This window comes from Lithobates pipiens, unplaced genomic scaffold, assembly GCF_037356315.1.
Source record: "Lithobates pipiens isolate NorthernLeopardFrog02 unplaced genomic scaffold, aLitPip1_a1.2 Scaffold_18, whole genome shotgun sequence".
NCBI classification, from domain to species: Eukaryota; Metazoa; Chordata; class Amphibia; order Anura; family Ranidae; genus Lithobates; species Lithobates pipiens.
The window spans coordinates 641475210-641496858 of record NW_027507758.1 but is presented as its reverse complement, the minus strand read 5'-3'; the positions used below and the strand labels follow the sequence as shown (position 1 = coordinate 641496858).

At 44.3% G+C, this 21649-nt stretch overlaps 2 protein-coding genes across 3 annotated transcripts in view; both read left to right on the top strand.

The window, feature by feature from the left end:
- The window catches only part of LOC143986903 (uncharacterized), a 1023878-nt gene that overhangs the window by 460472 nt on the left and 541757 nt on the right, over nt 1-21649 (top strand). The gene's annotated exons all lie outside the window — the stretch shown is intronic.
- LOC143989611 (uncharacterized) overlaps nt 500-21649 on the top strand; it is a 35301-nt gene continuing 14151 nt past the window's right edge. Inside the window, exons 1-6 of one of the 2 annotated variants that reach the window (XM_077489828.1) lie at nt 500-597; nt 2374-2483; nt 2830-2964; nt 3064-3161; nt 3245-3449; nt 3574-3715. In XM_077489828.1, the coding sequence (XP_077345954.1) occupies nt 2388-2483; nt 2830-2964; nt 3064-3161; nt 3245-3449; nt 3574-3715 (676 nt within the window). In that variant the 5' untranslated portion in view covers nt 500-597; nt 2374-2387. Of the gene's footprint in view, nt 2484-2829; nt 2965-3063; nt 3162-3244; nt 3450-3573; nt 3716-12083; nt 13268-21649 lie in introns of those variants that run through there. The other variant, XM_077489829.1, reaches the window with a different exon arrangement.

Below are 21649 nucleotides of genomic sequence, written 5' to 3'. Positions count from 1 at the left end.
CCACATATTTTAGTGTATTTGTACACACAATAGGACAGCACTGTGACACAATACTCTTCTAGTTGATAAAGGGAATACTTACCTTTGTTACAGCAGCAATCTGGTATAAGTTATTTTTGTAGGTATTTGAGTTGTTACACATAGCGCAGGTTTTTTTCTATTTATATTGGTGACATAATTGCCCAAATCTGGGGATCAGGAGCCATTTTCACCCTTTACTCTTGGCTGGGGTTCTTTGTATCCATATAACAGATGTTCTACATGACTAAATCTCCAATCAATTCTACTGCAAAATCAAAGGGGCCAAAATGTCTCCCAGTAATATATTTCTATCCCCCTTGGTGGGAGTGGAGATGACCCCATCTATAAGGATATACAGTACATACACACAGCACAAGGCCATGTTCATACTACTATACGTTTCTCAGGGCTGCAGTTCCTCTGATCTCCACAAGGTGGTGATCTCTCTTCTACCCAGATAGGAAGTCTCTATGGAATAGACAGGAAGTGGTGTCAGGTACAGGCAGGAAGTTCCGGGTGAGAGGTGAGTCAGAAGGAAGTAGAGAGAAGACGTTGATGGAAGAAGTAGCAGAGGAGGTAATAAGATCATATTTTCTATTTACACCCAGTAACCCCCTATAATGAAGGTCAGAAGTATTAGATGTTTGTATTTAGTTTTATAAAATGGACAATCTCTAATCGGGATACAATGTATAACGCAGTCAGTGTATCGGTATAATGTGGAGTGTGAGTTCCGGGGTCCCCACAGGGGGAGGACATGAGGCTCCCTCAGTAAGAAGCACATAAATGATTGTATATTGTGTCAGGATAGAGCCAGACACCTCGGCACCACCTGAATCTGAGGGGAGGTGTCTGGCTGAATTCACAGAACACAAAGAAGGGGGTCAGTCTGGTGAGAGTCGCCTTCCATGATGGACACAGAGAGGAGCTGATGGCTGCAGACCTCACTGGAAGGTGCTTGGAACGGCTGAGCCTGATGGATCAGTATGGACTGGGTGCTACGCTCTGCACCCTGGACATATAGTTCTGTAGTGTCTTCACCCTGCCTGTCCTGCTTCAGCTACCAGCCCCCAGCCCCTACCCCTGTGGGCCCGGATCTCTGCCCTATTTTGCACTTAGCTCTGCCTGGATCTCTGTCCCGTTCTGGATGAGCAATATTCTCATTTGTCTCTGAGCTCCTTGCTATTCCTCGTCCTGCCTGTTGTTTCCTTGGATTGATTTTCTGTGTAGTGACCCCGGCTTCATCTCTTGGATGCGCTCGTCTGTTGCTTGTCCTGACCTTTATCCTGATTCCTGGATCTCCTCCTCATTTCACACCCAACATAGAGAATGGAATTTGTGATCCAGAAGGCCAAATTTTACGAGACTCCTGGACCCCAAGAATCATAGTGAACACTAAACTGTCCAGATTAAATATTTTCCCACTGGGGACCATAGTGCTTAACCACTTCAGCCCAAAAGGATTTACCCCCTTACTGACAAGGCCATTTTTTGCGATTCGGCACTACATAACTTTAGCTGAGAATTGCGCGGTCGTGCAACGTTGTACCTTTTTTCCCCACAAATTGAGCTTTCTTTTTGTGTTATTTGATCATCTCTGTGTTTGTTTTTTGCGCTATAAACAAAGAGTGACACTTGAAAATACAAAACATTTTTTTTTTTTTGCTATAATACATATCCCAAAAATATAAAAAAAAATTTATTCCACAGTTTAGGCTGATGTTTCTTCTTCTACATATTTTTGGTAAAAAAAAATCGCAACAGGCGTATATTGATTTGTTTGCGCAAAAGTTATTGTGTCTACAAAATAGGGAATTTGATTTTTTTTCTTGTTTTTCCTACTGATGGTGGCGATCTGCATTTTTTTAAAACAATTTTTAATGGGACTGCAACATTCCGGCGAACAAATCTGACCCCATAAGACACTTTTTAGGGAGCAGTGACATTATTACATTGATCAGTGCTATAAAAATGTACTGATCAATGTAAAAATGACACCGGCAGGGAAGGGGTTAACACTAGGGGGCGATCAAGGGTTAAATGTGTTCCCTCAGCACGTTCTAACTGTAGGGGGGATGGGCTACCAGTGACGTGATTGGGAACAGTGATCTCTATCATTAGAAACAATAGATCTCAGACATGTCACTAGGCAGAACGGGGAATAACTTCTTTACATTCTGCCTGTGTACAAGGCAATCGCGAGTCGTCGGCAGAGATCGAATCCGCCTGACCCCCGGGCACACTCCCACAGCGTGCAGGAATGGCAATTCACGCAGGAGAGCCAACCTACCACCATATAACGGTTGGCAACTAGTTTAAAATATACTGGCCTTCAATGTTATCTGTCTACAGAAAAACCTTCATAGATGATGGCACCAATGAGGATGGAGAAGGACTGGAGTCACATGACTGAGAAGATAATAAACCTCACCCTGGAGATTATTTATCTGCTGGCCGGAGAGGTGAGGAGGATTCTGGGAGATCACATGACATTGCTCTTATCTCAATTAATAAAACACAGACCTGACTGGAGAGGTGAGGAGGATTCTGGGAGGTCACATGACATCACTTTTATCTCTATTCATAAAATACAGACCTGACCAGAGAGGTGAGGAGGATTCTGGGAGGTCACATGACATCACTCTTATCTCTATTAATAAAACACAGACCTGACTGGAGAGGTGAGAAGGATTCTGGGAGGTCACATGACATCACTCTTATCTCTATTAATAAAACACAGACCTGACCAGAGAGGTGAGGAGGATTCTGGGATTCTAACATGATAGTCTTATTGGTTCCTCAATACAGAGATTTCCTCTTGTGAAGTCAGGTGATCATATGACCATCACAGTGCCTCCATGTGACTCCTTAAAACCTGAGAGACACAACATGCAGAAGATTCTAGAAGTCACCAAGAAGATGATGGAGCTGCTGACAGGAGAGGTGAGCGGTGCTGGGAATTCTGGGACATTATCCGGTAACCAGAAACAGTAGAAATAGTATCCAGAAACAATGTATTCAGTCAGTGTGTGTTTCCTACAGATGAATCCAGTAATGGGAACCCACCAGAGAGATGTCCCCGTCCTCTATATTTCCGGGATTCCACAGAGGAAGGTCACACCATCCCCCACCATCATCAGGTAGATGAGGAACAATCACTGATAGTTAAACTCTATAGAGAAGCATTTTTTGTTACAATGATTGTTTTATTATATATTTGGAGTGGAAACCTCAGGGATGATAATATTGATATTAAAGAAGAGTATAAAGAGGAGGATGAGGAGTATGGAGTGATGGAGGAGTTTTCAGAAGGACACAAGGATGTGATGGAGCCACCAAATACCAGGAACCCACCAGAGAGATGTCCCCGTCCTCTGTATTCCTGGGATTCCACACAGGAAGATCACACCATCCCTCACTGTTACAAGGTTGGTGGGATGGAGCTTAGAAAGCAGACTCATGGAGAAAATATATGGATTTTTTTTTATGTGATGTCACAATAATAAATCTTATATCTTACAGATGGTATTTTCTATAATTTTCTTGATTTAGAGTGGAGATCCAATCAATATAGAATTTGAGGTTAAAGCAGAAGAAGAAGAGAGGTATGTGAGGGGTGATCAGCAGTCTATGGAGGAGGATGGAATAATGAGGACATTTATAGAGGAGGACACTCCTACAGAGATCAGCACAGGTGGGTCATTAACACTAAATACATTCCTCCACTCATACTTCTCACTGATTGGTCCAGAGTAGGGCGGGGACTGGGTGATATCAGCCTGAAATACCCTGGTTCCTCGTCCTGTATTTCTCTTGGATAATCTTCCTTCTCTGTGCTGCAGACACAATTTATGTATCTAGACTGGATTTATGGAGATTCTGGGGTTCAGCTGGCAGGAGAATGTTTATTTTACCCATAGACGTTACTAGACCAAGGCACCTGGGGTATGTGTATAGTTAGATCTCCGACAGAGCAATTCCAGGGTTATATGTTCTGTTATCTGCTTGCTGCGCTGGGTGGAGGGATATATCTGTATAGTCTCAGACCCAAGTCACTGAGTGCAGTCTCAGGAGATGGGAGGCAGCGGCGTGGGACCTCTGCAACTTGTCTCATGTAAACATTTAATCTTCCACTGATTACTGAATACCAATATTATCAGTCCTGACCCTTACACTATATGCTCTATTGTACATTACATACTCCTGACCCCTGCACTATATACTCTGTGTTTTACATTACATTATTCTGATACTATATAGTCCTATCTGGGTTCTCTTATACAATTTGTTGTACATAGTCCTGACTTCTACTCTCCCCCCTCTACCCACTGCTATATATAAACATAATATATATTCTCTTTTGTTACACAAATTTCCTACCAGCTGGACATTTTATATTTGATGATTTGAGTGGAGCACAGACTTTTACATGTTGATAATAATGTGATAACATCCTCAAACTTTGAAACCTTAAACAGAAAGTGATAATGAGGGAGGAGTCAATAACCCAATGATGGTGGTCTTCAGGGTTAGTCCAGTCTTCATCTTGGTTGTTCTCCTCCCAGTCTCACGCTTTGACCTGTTATTCATGACTAAATCATGGACCAAATAAGGAAATGCAGGACTTTTTGTGTTAGGAAGATAGCAATGAGTGAGAGAGGGGGACTGAATGCTAGCCTCTGGGTCGATTATGGGCCCTGGCATTTGGGGGAACGGTGTTCTTTGTGAACTGTATGCCTGGGGACCCTTAAGGTGGTGCTACTTTAGATTAAGGTCCATGTCCCCAAGACACACAGACTCTGGGGACCCTGGATATGCCATTTTGATGGGAGTCACTAATAGGGGCACAAGGTGAATGAGAAGCCCACTATGATCTGTGCTAGTCAGATTCAATGCTGTATATATGTATAAATATATAATGTGTGCGGTCTCATTATATTGTGTACTATTTGCTGTGATGATTGGGGTGTGACTGTATTCTATTGTCTACTGTGGCTGTCTGCCTCAACTATTATGGGATGTCTAAGTGTCTTGCTGTGAGGAAAGAGGGAGGGGGATTCCTCCAGCATTAAGGACTGTAGGTTTGTTTGTAAGTGGAATTTGTTCGTAAGTCGAAACACTGCTTGAAAGTGTAACTTCCTCCTGTGCAGGGATGTGGGATGTTCCAGGCACTTCTGGGGCTCTTCTGGCCGTGCAGTACATTAAGTACTGTGTGGAAAGGGGCAAGATAGCTGCTCAGAAGTATCCAGGACTAGTGTGGCGCACAAGCAGCTGGCATTGAGGCCATTTGTAAGTAGGAGTCGTTCGTAAGTTGGGGACTGCCTGTACTTTGTGGCTTCCCATAGGAGAACTCTAGACTATACTTTGTGGCTTCCTATAGGGGAACTCTATACTATACTTTGTACCTTCCTATAGGGGAACTTTATACTATACTTTTTACCTTCCTATAGGAGAGCTCTATACTATACTTTGTGGCTTCATATAGGGGAACTCTATACTATACTTTGTACCTTCCCATAGGGGAACTCTATACTATATTTTGTGGCTTCCTATAGGGGAACTGTATACTATACTTTGTAGCTTCCTATAGGAGAACTCTATACTATACTTCATAGCTTCCTATAGGAGAACTCTATACTATACTTCATAGCTTCCTATAGGAGAACTCTATACTATACTGTGTACCTTCCTATAGGGCAGTGTTTCTCAAATCCAGTCCTCAGGCCCCCCCAACAGGTCATGTTTTCAGGTTTTCCATTATTTTTCACCGGTGATTTGATCAGTTTCACTGCCTTAGCAATTACCACAGCCGTTTCATCTGAGGGAAATCCTGAAAACATGACCTGTTGGGGGGGCCTGAGGACTGGATTTGAGAAACACTGCTATAGGGGAACGCTGAAGGGAGGAGGAGTCAGAAGTCCCAGGGAGATCCAGAAGAGGAGAATCAGGGCTGCTCTGTGCAAAACCATTACACATAGGAGGTAAGTAGGAGTGCACCAAATGGAAATTTTAGTGTAGAAACCGAAAATGAAGGATTCACTAGGCTGAAAACTGATACCGAAAATGAGTTTTTTTTTAAAAAAAAATTATTTTTAATATCTAATCACCATGTATATATAATGATCTCTTGTATCATGTCCTCAGTCTCTAACCATCTCTTGTATCATTTCTGCAGTCTCTAACCATCTCTTGTATCAGGTCCTCAGTCTCTAACCATCTCCATTATCATGTTCCCAGTCTCTAAACATCTTCGGTATCATATCCCCAGTCTCTAACCATCTCCTGTATCATGTCCTCAGTCTAGAACCATCTCATGTATCATGTCCTCAGTCTCTAACTATCTCTTGTATCATGTCTGCAGTCTATAACCATCTCCTGTATCAGGCCCCTAGTCTCTGGTCATCTCTTGTATCATGTCCCCAGTCTCTGAGACCATCTCTTGTAGCATGTCCTCAGTCTCTAACCATCTCTTGTATCATGTCCTCAGTCTCTGACCATCTCTTTTATCATGTCCTCAGTCTCTGACCATCTCTTGTATCATGTCCCCAGTCTCTAACCATCTCTTGTATCATGTCCCCAGTCTCTTAAACACACTGCTATAGTATTAGCAAAATGTCCATTTGGTGCACCTCTAGCAGACATGATACAGGAGATGGTCAGGGACTGCAGACATTATACCGGAGATGGTCAGAGACTGCAGACATGATACCGGAGATGGCCAGAGACATAGTTCAGGAGATGATCAGAGACTGCAAACATGATACAGGATATGGTCAGAGACTTTGAACATGATACAGGAGATGGTCAGAGACTGCAGACATGATGCAGGAGATCAATGCAACCTCATCAGTGCCTGTCAGATGCAGCCTCACAAGGGCCTTTCAGATGCAGCCTCACTAGTGCCCCTCATGCAGCCTGCCTGTGCCCATCAGATGCAGCCTGGGGTGGCACAGTGGTGTAGTGGTTAGCACTCTCACCTAGCAGTAAGGAGGGTCGCTGGTTCAAATCCCATCCACGACACTACCTGCCTGGAGTTTGCATGTTCTCCCTGTGCCTGTGTGGGTTTCCTCCGGGTGCTCCGGTTTCCTCCCACAATCCAAAGACATGCAGGTAGGTTAATTGGCTTCTGTCTAAAATTGGCCCTAGTATATGAATGGGGACCTTGGATTGTAGGCTCTTTGAGGGTAGGGACCGATGTGAGTGTGCACTGTACAGGGGTGATTGTAGACACTCACTCAGGTTGAACTGGATGGACTGGTGTCTTTATTCAACCTTACTAACTATGTAACTATGTAGCCTCACCAATGAACGTCATGCAGCCTCACCAATGAACGTCATGCAGCCTGCCAGTCCTCGGATTAAAGCGGCAATTTTCGTGTGTCACGGAGCTGTGTTTAAATTGCCCGGGTCACAGTAACAATGTCCCGCATCCTGTGATTTCATCACAGATTTGATGTCCCACCATTGAATCAGTGTGCCATCTATCACAGGAGGCGGGACATTGTTACAGAGACCTGGAGATCGCCACTCTGTGGGAGGGAGGAGAAGGGAGGGTAGGGCAGGGGCTGTGTGAAATTACCATTTCACATGGGGGGGCAGGATCTGGGTGCCCCTTCTTAAAGGGGGCTTCCAGATTCCGATAAGCCCCCCACCCGCAGATCCCCACAACCACCGGGCAAGGGTTGTGGGGATGAGGCCCTTGTCTCCATCAACATGGGGACAATGACTTTTAAATTACTTTTTTTCCTTTAGAAATTACATTTTTTTTTCTCGGACACGGGAAACATGCGCCCCTTTACAGGCATACTATAGACACCCCCCAGGTACAAAATTTAAAGGAATATTTCACTTTTATTGTTTCACTTTAAGCATTATTAAAATCACTGCTCCCAAAAAAACAGCCATTTTTAAAACTTTTTTTTGCATTGATACATGTCCCCTGGGGCAGGACCCGTGTCCCCAATCACTTTTTATGACAATACCATGCATATAAGCCTTTAAAATTAGCACTTTTGATTATTCATGTTCTTGTCCCATAGACTTTAACAGTGTTTGCATGTTCGAACAAATTTTTTTGCCTGTTCGCATGGACTTCTGCGAACCGAACCGGAGGGTGTTTGGCCCATCCCTAGTATTGTGCATTATATGTAAAATTATTATATCCATGAAAAAAAGTCTCAACTTTCAGTATTACTTTAAAAGCCCCCCCTCTAACCTCCATATATCTTCATGTGTGACTGCCAGGTAAAATCCCCATATATCCTACTTCTGGGTATATTTATTATTATATATATATGATATAAAATATATTACTTTCACTATTTCACTATTATAGTAGTGATTGTCTGCTGTTTTTGTACTATAAAGGATTTTTTTTAACCCCATCATAACAGATGATTGAACAAAATCATGCTGCTACTACTAAATGTCCTATGCTGGCCATCAGGGGTCGATTTTTGGATGAGAATTTTCACACAAATACTTGTATGAAAATGATTTGTACATTCGATGAATGGACAAGTGTAGTTTTAAAATTCCACTTGCTTTTAACATTCAATTATAAAATGAATGTAACTTCTGAGCAAAAACCACATACACAATGTGAAAATTTGTTCGATGGAGAAAAGTTTTCTGTTCTGCTCATTGAATTTTCCCGTCACTGTAGTGGAAAATGAACGCCAATTTGACCCCACTAATGGTTAGAAAATTGGATGAATTTTTTTTTTGAAAGAAAAATGAGTTTGTGTTCGGCCAGCATAAGTGACATCAGGTGCAGGGAGCTTGTACCCACCTACCTGTCTATGACAAGGGAGTCTGTCATCCATCATATTATATTACACTCCTGTCTGATCATCTGCAAAACAGCATTTTACCTCTTTTTTTACATTTTAATAATGTTGATCTCTGATTCTGATATGTAGCAGATTCTCCCTCTAATAATACATCTATCTGTCTGTTATTCTCAGAGTGGATTAAATATCCAACTATATATCTGGAGATTTACCGCTGTATATAGATATTCAAGAATATTAACTCAATTATACACCAACCTTTTTTTGAGGTTTTTATTCAATTATTTGATTAAGCAAAACAATAATCAGCCAACAATTAAATTCTGAAAATAATCATTAGTTGCTGCCCTACAGACGAGCCATTTTTTTTTTAACAGATATTTATTGAAATCAAACAGCATTACACTTTCAAAGCTTTAGACAGAAATACACATTAGTGTTACAAAGGAGTTTTAACTTGTGTCTGGGGTTCTGCTCACAGAGCAGACAAGTGAATGCAGGTAGCAGATATAGTTTACCTATCATCAACCCGAACGTAGCATAAATCTAGGATCTCCAGATTCTATACCACCATCCTCATCCCGCAGAAAATATTGAATCTGTCAATACAGGGGGGGGGGGGGGGAGAAGGAGGGGAAAGGATCTGTGAGGGGAAAAGGGTAGACACAAATATATTATTTATTAACTCTCATACTCCCCAAGGTACATATTATCATGATCTGCCATTAGCATCTATCAATCTTAACCAAACTTTATCAAACTTTATCTGCTCTGATAGATGAGCCTATGAAGTGGAACGGCACCATGATTCGCTCGTGGGCGGGTCTACTGATTTCCATTTAAGATAGATTTCCCTCCTGGCATAAAACAGAGAGAAGGTCAAGCAAAGTTTGGTGTATCTGTCTCCTTGTACCTCCTCCAGGTGACTCAGTAGGAGGGTCAGGGTATCAAGTGGGACCAGCATTCCACACACCTCAGTGAGGGTATCAGCAACCTCCTTCCAGTAGGGCTGAAGTTTAGGGCATGACCAGACCATGTGCCAGAAGGATCCTACCTCCATTTTACACCTAGGGCATAGCGGCTCTTGTTGAGGGAATATACGCCAATCTCTGCAGTGTGTAATAAGCCCTGTGGATAAATTCTAGCTGAATAAATCTTTTGCCGCTATCATGGAAGGGATGAACTCAGTTACGCAGTCCTCCCATACCTCGTTATCAAGAGCTGGGATGTCCGCCTTACATTAAAGGGATTGTAAAGTTAATTATTATTTTTTTTTTTAAATAACAAAACATGTCATACTTATCTTCACTGTGCAGCTCATTTTGCACAGAGTGGCCCCGAACCTGCTCTTCTGGGGTCCCTCGGCAGCTGTCTCTGCTTCCTCCGGCAGGTACTTCTCACATTCATGCGAGCTCCCTCGCATGGTGAGAAGCATCTACGGGCGTGCTCCCGTGATACAGCCGGCGGCTATAGCCGCTCGCTGTATCACACGGCCCCGCCCCCGGCACTCCGCGTCAGTGGATGTGATTGACAGCAGCGCGAGCCAATGGCTACGCTGCTTTCCATCCATCCACTCCAGCCAGTCAGCGTCCAGGATGAGTGATGAATAAGAACGGCGGGGGCGAGCACTGGATTTTCGAGGGGTAAGGGAAGTAAAACGGGGAGCTCGGGGCGCAGGCACTGTCAGATGTTTTTTCACCTTAATGCATAGAATTCATTAAGGTGAAAAAACATTTAGCTTTACAACCCCTTTAATCTAACTGGGTCAGTTTAGTGTCATAGGATACTGTCAGGTACATGTATAAGGAGGAAAGGGGCCTCCCCATGGTACTCAAAGTCAGGAGATGCTCTGCGGAGTGCGACCCCCAAGGTTACGGTTTCTGGGAATTGAGCCCCAAAGGCGTGTCTCAACTGCCAGTTCCTGAACTTCCAGGACTTGGGGATTGAGTATAGGGATCTCAGTTTGGAGAAGATCAGCAGCTTATTATCTTTGGTGATGTGTTTCATGGTTAGGATGCCTTTCCGTGGCCACAAGGAGGGCTCCGGCAAGGTATGGAAATGGGGAAGCATTGGATTGCTCCACAGTGGCATGTGGGGGGAAATGTTAAAGGGCTTCTTGTAGATTGCTCTAGATTTCCGCCAGACCCTTACTGTAGTTTGCATAGGGTGGTCATAAATGGGGAGGCCTGTCTCCCATGGAAGACAAGATTGCTGAGAGCAGCGTACAATCCCAGTGTGGCCACCTCTAGGGTAGTCTCCGGATTCTGTCTGGGCTGGGAGAACCACCACCGGACGGTGGCGAGCACAGCGGCCCAATAGTTAGGGAGCGCCAGTCCTCCACTCGAAAGTGGAAGATAGAGGATGTGCCTTGCTACCCTTGGGGGCCTCCCAGCCCAGACAAATGCGATCAGGATCCCCTCCAGTCGCTTGAAAAAGCTCCTGGGAAGATGGATTGGGGTGTTTCTAAAGAGATAGAGAAACTTGGGCAAGAAGATAATTTTTAACCCTGCCTACTGGTGTAAGGGGGAGAGTGTGCCAGGTGTTGCATTTAGTAGTGACTTGTTCATTAAAGGGGTGTATGTTATGAGTCGCATACTCTGTTATTTTATTGGTGATTTTTCTATTCCCTAGATATTTAAAATCCTCAACCCACTGGAGCTGTGTCTGTGTGTCGGGATATGTAGTCAAGGAGTGGAGAGGGAAGAGCATAGATGGGTCTTTCCCAGGCTTTGGTATCACTATTATGACCGCCTCGCCCAGAGATGGTGGGAGGGAAGTCAGTTCTGTTACTTTAGTCATCATTATTTGGCGTCTAGCAGTCAAAACATCCGGATATTGTTTATAAAATTCTATGGGTATCCCGTCTGGGTCAGGCGTCTTGCCCGATTGCATACTTTTTAATGGCTTAAGTATTTCCTCTACCACAATGGCTCTGTCTAGGTCTCTCCTGTACTTGTCAGTCAAAACGGGAAGGTCCACAGTCTCTAAATAGGAGAGTAGCTCGTCTTCCCCAAAGTCTACTCTAGATGTGTAAAGAGTCCTGTAGTATGAGACAAAACAGCCATTTATCTCTTCAGGATTGTACAAGAGGTCTCCGGCAGGTCCTAGTATGTGGGGAACACTGATCCCACAGAGGACCCATTTACTAGTTACCTTGAGGGGGGGAATTGTAAGATCCTCACAGACAAAGCTGCCTGATGTGGGCGGAGTCCTGGTTTAGGGGAACCAATCAGCTCATGTCTAGTAATAATCTTTGTATTTCTATTTTAGTAGATGGACGGGTGATGAGGAAAACCTCAGAGGATTGTCTCACTTTGTCTCCAGACTGTAAAGTAGAAGATGAGGACATCACACAGTATAGTCCAGGAGAAAACCCGACTACCTCAAATGTCCATCCGGCACCACACAGTGTAGATGGACCATCGTATTCCTCTTATCCTGAGGAACCTAAGGCTGTGCGGGATGGTGCCGGACCATCGTATTCCTCTTATCCTGAGGAACCTCAGACTGTGCGGGACAGTGCCATCCTTCCAACAGAGAAGAGCTTTTCCTGTACTGAGTGCGGGAAGTGTTTCCCTTGTAAATCCAAACTTAATGTGCATAAAAGAACTCACACAGGAGAGAAGCCATATTCCTGTCCTGAGTGCGGGAAATGTTTTTCAGATAAGTCCTATCTTTACAAACATCAGAGATTTCACATGGGGGAGAAGCCGTATTCCTGTCCTGAGTGTGGGAAATGTTTTTCGCTGAAGTGCAATCTTAACAGACATCAGAGATCTCACATGGTGGAGAAGCTGCATTCCTGTCCTGAGTGCGGGAAATGTTTTTCAGACAAGTCTTATCTTTCCACACATCAGAGATCTCACACGGGGGAGAAGCCGTATTCCTGTCCCCAGTGCGGGAAATGCTTTTCAGATAAGTCCAGTCTTTACAGACATCAGAGATCTCACACGGGGGAGAAGCCATATTCCTGTCATGAGTGTGGGAAATGTTTTTCAGATAAGTCTTATCTTTACACACATTTGAGATCTCACATGGGGGAGAAGCCGTATTCCTGTCCTGAGTGCGGGAAATGTTTTTCACAGAAGTCCCATCTTTCCAAACATCAGAGATCTCACACAGGGGAGAAGCCGTATTCCTGTCCTGATTGAGGGAATTGTTCCTCACTGAAGTCCTGTCTTCCTGTACATCAGGGATCCCACACAACCCTCAAGGTGTATTAGTGCCTTGAGTGTGGGAAATGTCTTCTATATGAATGTTGCTGGACATCACAGCTCTCATGTGGGGAAGAAGCACACCCTGATATACACCTCAGATATACTCCATGGCTGATCTTCATCATGTAAGAAACAGTTGATAATGAGATCAGAGATCACCAAAGACATGGGTGAAGTGTTGTACTGTGTTGGCCATTGATAGCAGGAGAAAAATAAAAATGGAGTCATTACCTCTCATTGGCTGAGTACATTTTGTGGTGGAAGATTTCACAAACACTTAGAGGTCTATTTAAAAAAAAAAATAGTTGCATGTTTATGACCGGCATTCGTCCAGCTATGATGAATATTGGCCGTATTTTATTTCATACTCTGATTTCCTTGGCTCCATCTAATGACCATAATGCAGCATTGCACTAACTGAGGTATTTCAGGAAAAATACCAGATTATGGCCACTAGATGGAGCTGATGATCAGAGGAAATCACTGTGTTAAATCACAGCCAGTAATTGTAACAGCTGGATGAATGATTGTCACATTAGTCCAATACATTTTTTGAAAAATAGACCTCGTAGTCTCCTTCATCAGACATGTCTTCAAACTAATACCTGAGATCATACTCATACACTTATCAGTACAGTACACACTGAAGGATACAACTTAAATAAGACAACACTGTTAGACTAACCATTGAATTAAAATGAGAAATACTATGTTTGGACTTTAGATGGCGCTAAGTATAATAGCAATTCTCTCCAGCTAGTGGCAAATGTAGTATTTTCTATTTTAAATCAATGGAAACTATTCGACCAGCAAATAGTCAATTAAACTCCATTTTCCCCTCATTCACACAGAAGGGATGTACATGTATTTTCATTGGGTGAATTATTATGTAAATTATTTATGAATAGACCCCTAAATGTCAGGAGACGTTTATATAAAGATGGGAAGTATGCAGCAGATAAATGAATAGACCTCCTAGCAATGTTATTACCAGGCTGCAGCTAGGGGGAGCTCTAATGTTTAGAGTGTGACCACAGCAGAGTGATGCCATCTAGCTCACATTAACCCTTTCACTGCCAGAGCTGGTTTTCCATTATTTTTGCACACATGGTAACATGGAGATTTTGGGCCTGAAGATTAGATAAAACCCTCAAACAAAACAGAGGCCCTGGAGAATATAATGGTGGTAATTGTTAAGATGTTCCTCATACACAAATGTCACCTTCATATCCGGCTTTATTTTCTACTTTCCCCCATTTACTATGGTGTGATCTTTTCTACAATACTTTGTTATAATAATGTAACACGTTGTGTATTGTATTTTACACAAACTAATAATGACTCCTCCTCCACATTCCAGACAAGTCATCATCCTGACCAAGTGGATTTCTTCCTTTACTATTTTATACTATGATTTTATGACTGAAATCTTGTTATAATTAAAACTATAATAAAAATATGTATTGAATGGAAAATAAGTTGTGTGTGTCGGTACAATAATGAAAATCTTTGGTACTCAAAATTGCTCATAGATGATACTTTAAATCCTTTACAGGTCATCAATTTAGAGAACCAGAAATAACGGGCCAGAGTGCAGTGGTCAGGAACATGTCATATACAGCCCTGTGTATAGAGTGCGGTGGTCAGAAACATGTCATATACAGTCCTGTGTATAGAGTGCAGTGGTCAGGAACATGTCATATACAGCCCTGTGTATAGAGTACGGTGGTCAGAAACATGTAATATAAAGCCCTGTGTATAGAGTGCAGTGGTCAGGAACATGTCATATACAGTCCTGTGTATAGAGTGCAGTGGTCAAGAATGTGTCATGTACAGTTCTGTGTATAGAGTGCAGTGGTCAGAAGAGGGATGGGCTGAACACCCCCCCCCCCCATTCAGTTCCCACCAGAACATGTGATCGGGCAAAAAATTTGTTTGAACACGCGAACACCGTTAAAGTCTTAGGGACACAAGCATGAAAAATCAAAAGTGCTAATTTTAAAGGCTTATACGCATGGTATTGTCTTAAAAGTACTAGCGCTAGCTATAGTACAGGCTATAATGAATTGTCGGTCCCGGCAATACACATAAAAGTTCATTGATAAAAACGGCATGGGATTTCCCCACAGCACCTGAAGGGCCAGGTATGGAATTTAGGGGGACTCCCACGCATTTTTTTTAATTTTGGTTTGGGGTTCCCCTTAATATTTATACCAGACCCAAAGGGCCTGGTAATGGACTGTGGGGGAATCCCAGGCCATTTTCTTCAATGACTTTTATGTGTATTGCAGAGACCTGACAATTCATTATAGCCGGCACTACTACTAGTACTATTAAATTACTTTTTTTTTCCTTTAGAAATGTCATTTTGATCTCACACTGTTTTAAACACAGGAAACATGCACCCCTTTACAGTCATACTATGGACACCCCCAAGTACGAAATTTAAAGGAATATTTCACTTTTATTGTTTCACTTTAAGCATTATTAAAATCACTGCTCTCGAAAGAAAAGGCAGTTTTTAAAACTTTTTTTGCATTGATACATGTCCCCTGGGGCAGGACCCGGGTCCCCAAACACTTTTTATCACAATAACTTGCATATTAACCTTTAAAATTAGCACATTTGATTTCTCCCATAGACTTTTAAAGGGTGTTCCGCGTCTTTCAAATTTGCTGCGACCACCCCAAATTGTTCACTATTCGGCGAACAGCCAATGTTCGACCTGAACAGACAGTCCATCCCTACTCACAAACACTCCTCTTCCTCTTTATGCTTTATCTGTTTAAAATAAGCAAGCATCTGAATATATTCTTGAGCACTGGTACTCACATGAGTGTCCTGGTAAGCTCTAATGATAATGGATGATGGTGGTCTTCAGCTTTCCATGATGCACTGTTCTTTATTTTCCTCTGAGCAGGTCCATTCCCTTTATCACTTGTTGTGCAAAATCTTTCCACACCTCAAAGCTTTCTTCACCAGTGGGGGCAGGGAGCACCCGTGAAAAAGCCTTTAATTTGTGATAAGAATCGGCATGTAAATTCTGAACAATGACTTCAGTGACTTTTAGCAGCAGGTGCTCAATATTTGTTTCCTGCTTGGCGGCTGTAGCAGTCAACAGAGTTTCACCTGATGAAGCCGTTGTATTCAATGGTTCACACTTTACAGGCAGGGCTGGTAACTTCTGCCTTACTGGAGGTGAGATTACTGGAAATACTACAGCACAGCCAATTACTTCAGCCTCCTTTGGATATATGCAAAAGGGCCCTTTAACTGGATTTAAATCCACCTCACTGAGACAGAGATAATGGGTATACAGTTCATAACTCTCATCTTCCTCTCTTTTATCCACAAGAGAGGCCGACTACAAGGTTTCATTTGCTTGTAGCGCCCCCTGCAGTCTATGGGCGCTCACAGTGATAGGTACACATGAAATAGCAAATATCCTTTTAGGTGGAAGTCCCTCTTCCAGGGCCCATTGCCTCACAGCTTCTGTTGTTGTTCCTTAATGTCCTGATCCAAGATATTTATCTCAGCGGTGCCTCCAAATGTAGCACTATTTTTTTCTCTCTCTGCGGCTACTGAGGTATGATGGTGTCACCTGTATAGTATTTAGGAGGAGTCTTCATAATCTGTGTGATCAGGACAGGATCAATAACAAGCACAGTGCCTCCACTCAATTGGGGCTTGTGAATAGCAAGTGAAATCCCAATTGAGAAATATATCTCCACATAGACAGTAATTCACACAGCTTTGTATTTGAAAGTCCATGTATTGAAGAAATAACATTCAGTGAACCATCCGACATAAAGTATTTTCCAAACAGGAACATGAAATCATTAACAGTCTCTATGTATGTCTCAGTGAGGTGAATCTTAGCAGAAATCCACTGTTCTCTCTCCACATGTCTCTCTCTCCACCCACTTACCCACAAAACCCCTCGCTATCATCTGCTCTTCTTGATGACCTCATCCTTGGTGAGAGAGAGCATAGCAACCATATTGGAGAAGGGCAAACAAACACTGCCTAGCAAGAGCATACACTTGGTAAATGGGCAAAGAAATGATCACATCACCACATTAGCATATACGAGTAAGTGTTCTTGGAGAGATCTCCACCACCATTCCTCTGTAAACATTACATACTTGCAATTTATGTTTAACATATTCATTATGAGTAGACTGATATATATATATATATTTATGCTTTTTGATATATTTTTGCAATTTCATCACCAAAAAACAGAAAATTGTACCATACTTACCGTAATTTTCTTTTCCTGGTGCCTATCCATGGCAGCATACCTGTGACAAGCTCCGCCTTGGCTCCTCCCTCAGGACTAGTGAATATTATAAAAGAAAAGGTTAGTACAGCCCCCGCATTCTCGTTAATATAGAATACCGAGGGTGGGAATGTATGCTGCCATGGATAGGCACCAGGAAAAGAAAATTACGGTAAGTATGGTACAATTTTCTGTTTTCCTGGTGCCTCCATGGCAGCATACCTGTGACAAATAACTAGCTGAGACGGGTGGGATAATGCTTAGAGGTTTATTTAAAGAATTTATTATTTAGAAGAGGCTAAGGCCGAAGTGATTGCCTGTCTGCCAAACTCCACTGAGGAGAGAGCTCCTGGGTCCACCCTGTAATGTTTCAGGAATGTGTGTTGGGATGACCAGGTTGCTGCCCGACAAATAGTTTCGATCGACACATTCGCTCTTGCCGCCCAAGAGGCAGAGACCGCTCTTGTGGAGTGCGCCCTGACCGCTGAAGGGGTCTCTAGTCCCTTTGTCCTGTACACCTTGTGGATGAGTTTGACGATCCATGAAGCGATCGTTCTGGCTGATGCCTCCTTTCCTTTACGTTTTCCCCAGGGAATTATGAACAGTCTGATGGAAGCCCGGAATGGAGCTGTGGCTTGGAGATAGCATTTCAGAGTGGAGGCGATGTCTAATTCATGAAGAGCGACAGAGTCCTGTTCAGAAAATGTTGGGAGTGCCCAGGGTTCTGACATGCTCAAGGATGAAGCGACCTTGGGAATGAACCCTCGTATTGTTCTAAGTTCCACTCTATCTGGGTAAAAAATAATATGATCCTGATCTGCTCCCAAAGCTTGGAGCTCTGACACCCGCCTGCCGGAGGTTATGGCTATCAGAAAGGCTAATTGTAAAGTTAGGTTCCAGAGTGATATTGAGTCCGAAGGGGCAAAGGGTGGATTGGCTAAGGACTCCAGGATGACCGTAAGGTCCCAAGTGGGAAAAGATTGTTTAGACGGTGGTCTGATCTTCCTGACGGCCTTAAAAAATTGGATTAACAATGGGTCCTCCGCCCATCTTCTACTGGTTGCTGCTGAGATCGCTGACACCTGTACCTTCAAAGTACTCAATGCAAGACCCAGGTCCAGGCCTGCCTGCAGGAACTCAAGAATTTGAGATGACGAAGGGGAACCTGGATCACAGTTTCTATCAAGCATGAAGGTCTTGAAGTTGTTCCATACTTTATCATATATGTTGTTTGTGGATGGTTTTCTTGCCTTGAGCAGGGTTGCGATCACCTTGTCGGAGCACCCTAGGGATTGGAACCTTTCCCTTTCAGTTGCCAGATGTGAAGGTCCAGCCTGCGGGGATCTGGGTGGGTGTGACATCCTTGCGACAGGAGGAGGGGTACTATTGGAACTTTGACTGGAGGACTGGTGCTCAGATCCATTGCCGTAGGGAACCAAGGCCTTCTTGGCCAGTATGGCAGAACCGCTATCACCGTCGATGTCTCCCTCACGAGTCTTGACAGGAACCTCGGTATGAGGGGCCGTGGGGGAAAAGCGTAGGCCCGATCGCATGCCCACGGGGCTGATAGGGCATCTGTTGCCTCCGCCTGGGGGTGCGGAAACCTCGAGATAAACCTTGGCAGTTTGGTGTTGGATGCTGTCGCAAAGAGATCTAGCTCGAGGGGCCCCCACTGGATCATTATCCAGTTGAAGATTTCCGGGTGTAAGGACCACTCGTTGGTGTCTGCGAACCTGCGGGAAAGGCTGTCTGCCCTTGAGTTGAGATGGCCGGGCAGATAGACTGCCCTCAGGTCCTTCAGATTCCTTTCAGCCCAGAGGAATATGGGCTCCACCTCGTTCAGGAGGGATCTGCTGCGCGTTCCCCCTTGACGGTGCACATAAGATACCGCGGCCCTGTTGTCCATTCTGAGGAGAACTGGTTTGCCCGAAATCTCGAACTCCAGGGCTAGCAGTGCAAGATAGGCCGCTCTGAGCTCCAGGACATTGGACACCACGCCTGCTGCATTGAAGGACCATCTCCCTTGTACTGAGGTCTTGTTGGAATGTGCTCCCCAACCAGCTGCGCTGGCATCGGTAGTAATTATGATCCAGTCGACATGCCCTAGCGGGCGAGACTTCAGAAGCGACTGTCTCTTCATCCACCAATGTAGACTCCTGAGCATCCGGGTTGTCAGGTGTATGGGTTGGGATAGATATCGTTTGTTCCACATTCTTAAGAACTCCAGCTGAAAATGTCTCAAATGCCAGTGGGCCCAGGGGACCATAGGGATGCATGATGACATCCGACCTATCAGGCTCAAACAATTTGAGGCTGTCAGGTAGGATCTCAAGCTCACCTTCTTCATCTGTTGGATAATGGAAGATACCTTCTGAGGAGGGAGAGACACTGATCCTTTCATTGTATTGAACAGGGCTCCCAGATAGACCATCTCTTGGGTCGGAGAGAGAAGACTTTTCTCGTAATTTATCTTCCAACCGAAATCCACTAGTGTTGTTAACAGGATATCCCTGTGTTCTAATAACTGGGTTGGGTTCTTCGCCAGGAGTAGAAGGTCGTCCAGATAGTGATACACCCGGAGCCCCAATTCTCTCAGAGGTGCTATGATGGCAATCAGGGTTTTTGTAAAGACTCTGGGTGACGTGCAGAGGCCAAACGGAAGGCTCCGAAATTGGAGATGTACTTGCCCCACCGCAAATCTCAGGTATTTCTGGAACGTAGGGAGTATAGGTATGTGTAAGTAGGCGTCTTGCAGGTCTATAGACAACATCCAATCCCCTGGTTGGACTACGCGAATGATCGTCTGAAGAGACTCCATCTTGAACTTTTCCAGAAAAATGTAGCGATTTAGCCTCTTTAGGTCTATCACAGGTCTCCACCCTCCGTTTCTTTTGGGGACTAGAAACAGGGTGGAATAGAAACCTGAAAATCTCTCGGATGGAGGCACTGGAACTACTGCCTGTTGTTCCTGTAGGGAAAGAAGAAATCGCTTCAGAGCTTCCGCCTTTTGAGGAGATCTTGACACCCTTGTCGGAGAAAAATAGTCCTTGGGGGGTTGGTTTAGGAAGGACCAGGAATGACCGTGTTTGACTGTTGCAACTACCCAGGGATCCCTGCATTTTTGTTCCCAAATCTTTGAGAACTGTTTCAACCTGGCCCCCACAGGGATCACTTGGGCTGGCCTGGCGTCAAAAAGATTTTGATGGCTCCTGTGGGGTAGGTACCGGCCTCTGCCTCCTGGACTTGAGAAACGTCGACTGTGTGCTCTTCCAGTTGTGCCTGAAGCCTTTCCCTTGTCTTGATTGTCGGTAGTCCCTATTTTTGGAATATTGGAACCTTGGTGCAGAGGATCTGAAACGTCTAGATCGCCTGTCTTGAGGAAGTAGGCCTGACTTTCCGCCGGTGACCCGAGAGATGGCTTTGTCGAGTTTTTCCCCGAACAAGGCTTTACCGTCAAAAGGTATCTTGCACCAATTTTGCTTCGAGGCAACGTCCGCTGCCCATGGTTTTAGCCACAGTGCCCTTTTGGCCATTACTGTGTGAAGCATTGCCCTTGCGGAGCAACGAATGGAATCGATGGCGGCTTCTCCAATGAAGTCGGCTGAGAGCTTCAGCTCATCCAATGCCCTTATTATCTCTTCTTTAGGGATATCCTGTTGGATTGCCGACTCTATATTATCTGTCCAGACGCGTAGTGCGTTGGACACTGATGTCAGAGCTATTGCAGGTTTACAGGCATATCCTGCCATCTGATAGGCCTTCTTAAGGTCAAGGTCCATCCTTCTATCCAGAGGGTCCTTGAAGGAGGTTGAATCATCTAGGGGTAAAGTGACGTTCTTGGCCAGCCTTACCACTGCGGCATCTACCACCGGCGGGCCGTCCAGCATTTTGGAATCTGCCTCGGAGAGAGGGTATAATTTTCCCAATCGATTGGTGGAAAGTCTTTTGTCTGTCCTCCCCCATTCTTCCTCGATCACCTCCCTGATTTCCTCCATAAGAGGGAAGAAGGAGATCTGGCGCTTAAGGAAGGGGAAGTATGATTTGGACTTCCTGACCTCCACGTTGGAATCCTCCCAACCGATTGCTTGTTTAACGGCCTGCACATAGGGCTGGACCATGGCAAAGGCAAAGCCAGAGGCATCTGTGTCATCTGAGGAATCCTCTGAAATGGCCATTTCATCCTGATGCTTAGAGGAGGAGGGAGGGAACAGACGACCACTTCCACTGGTGGATGGACCAGGAATGGAGGCCTCCGCCATCAGCTCCTGAGGAGGAGATGCCGGTTGTTGTGTCGGCCTTGTAGCGACCAATTCCGTAAGGGAGTCTTTTACTGCCTT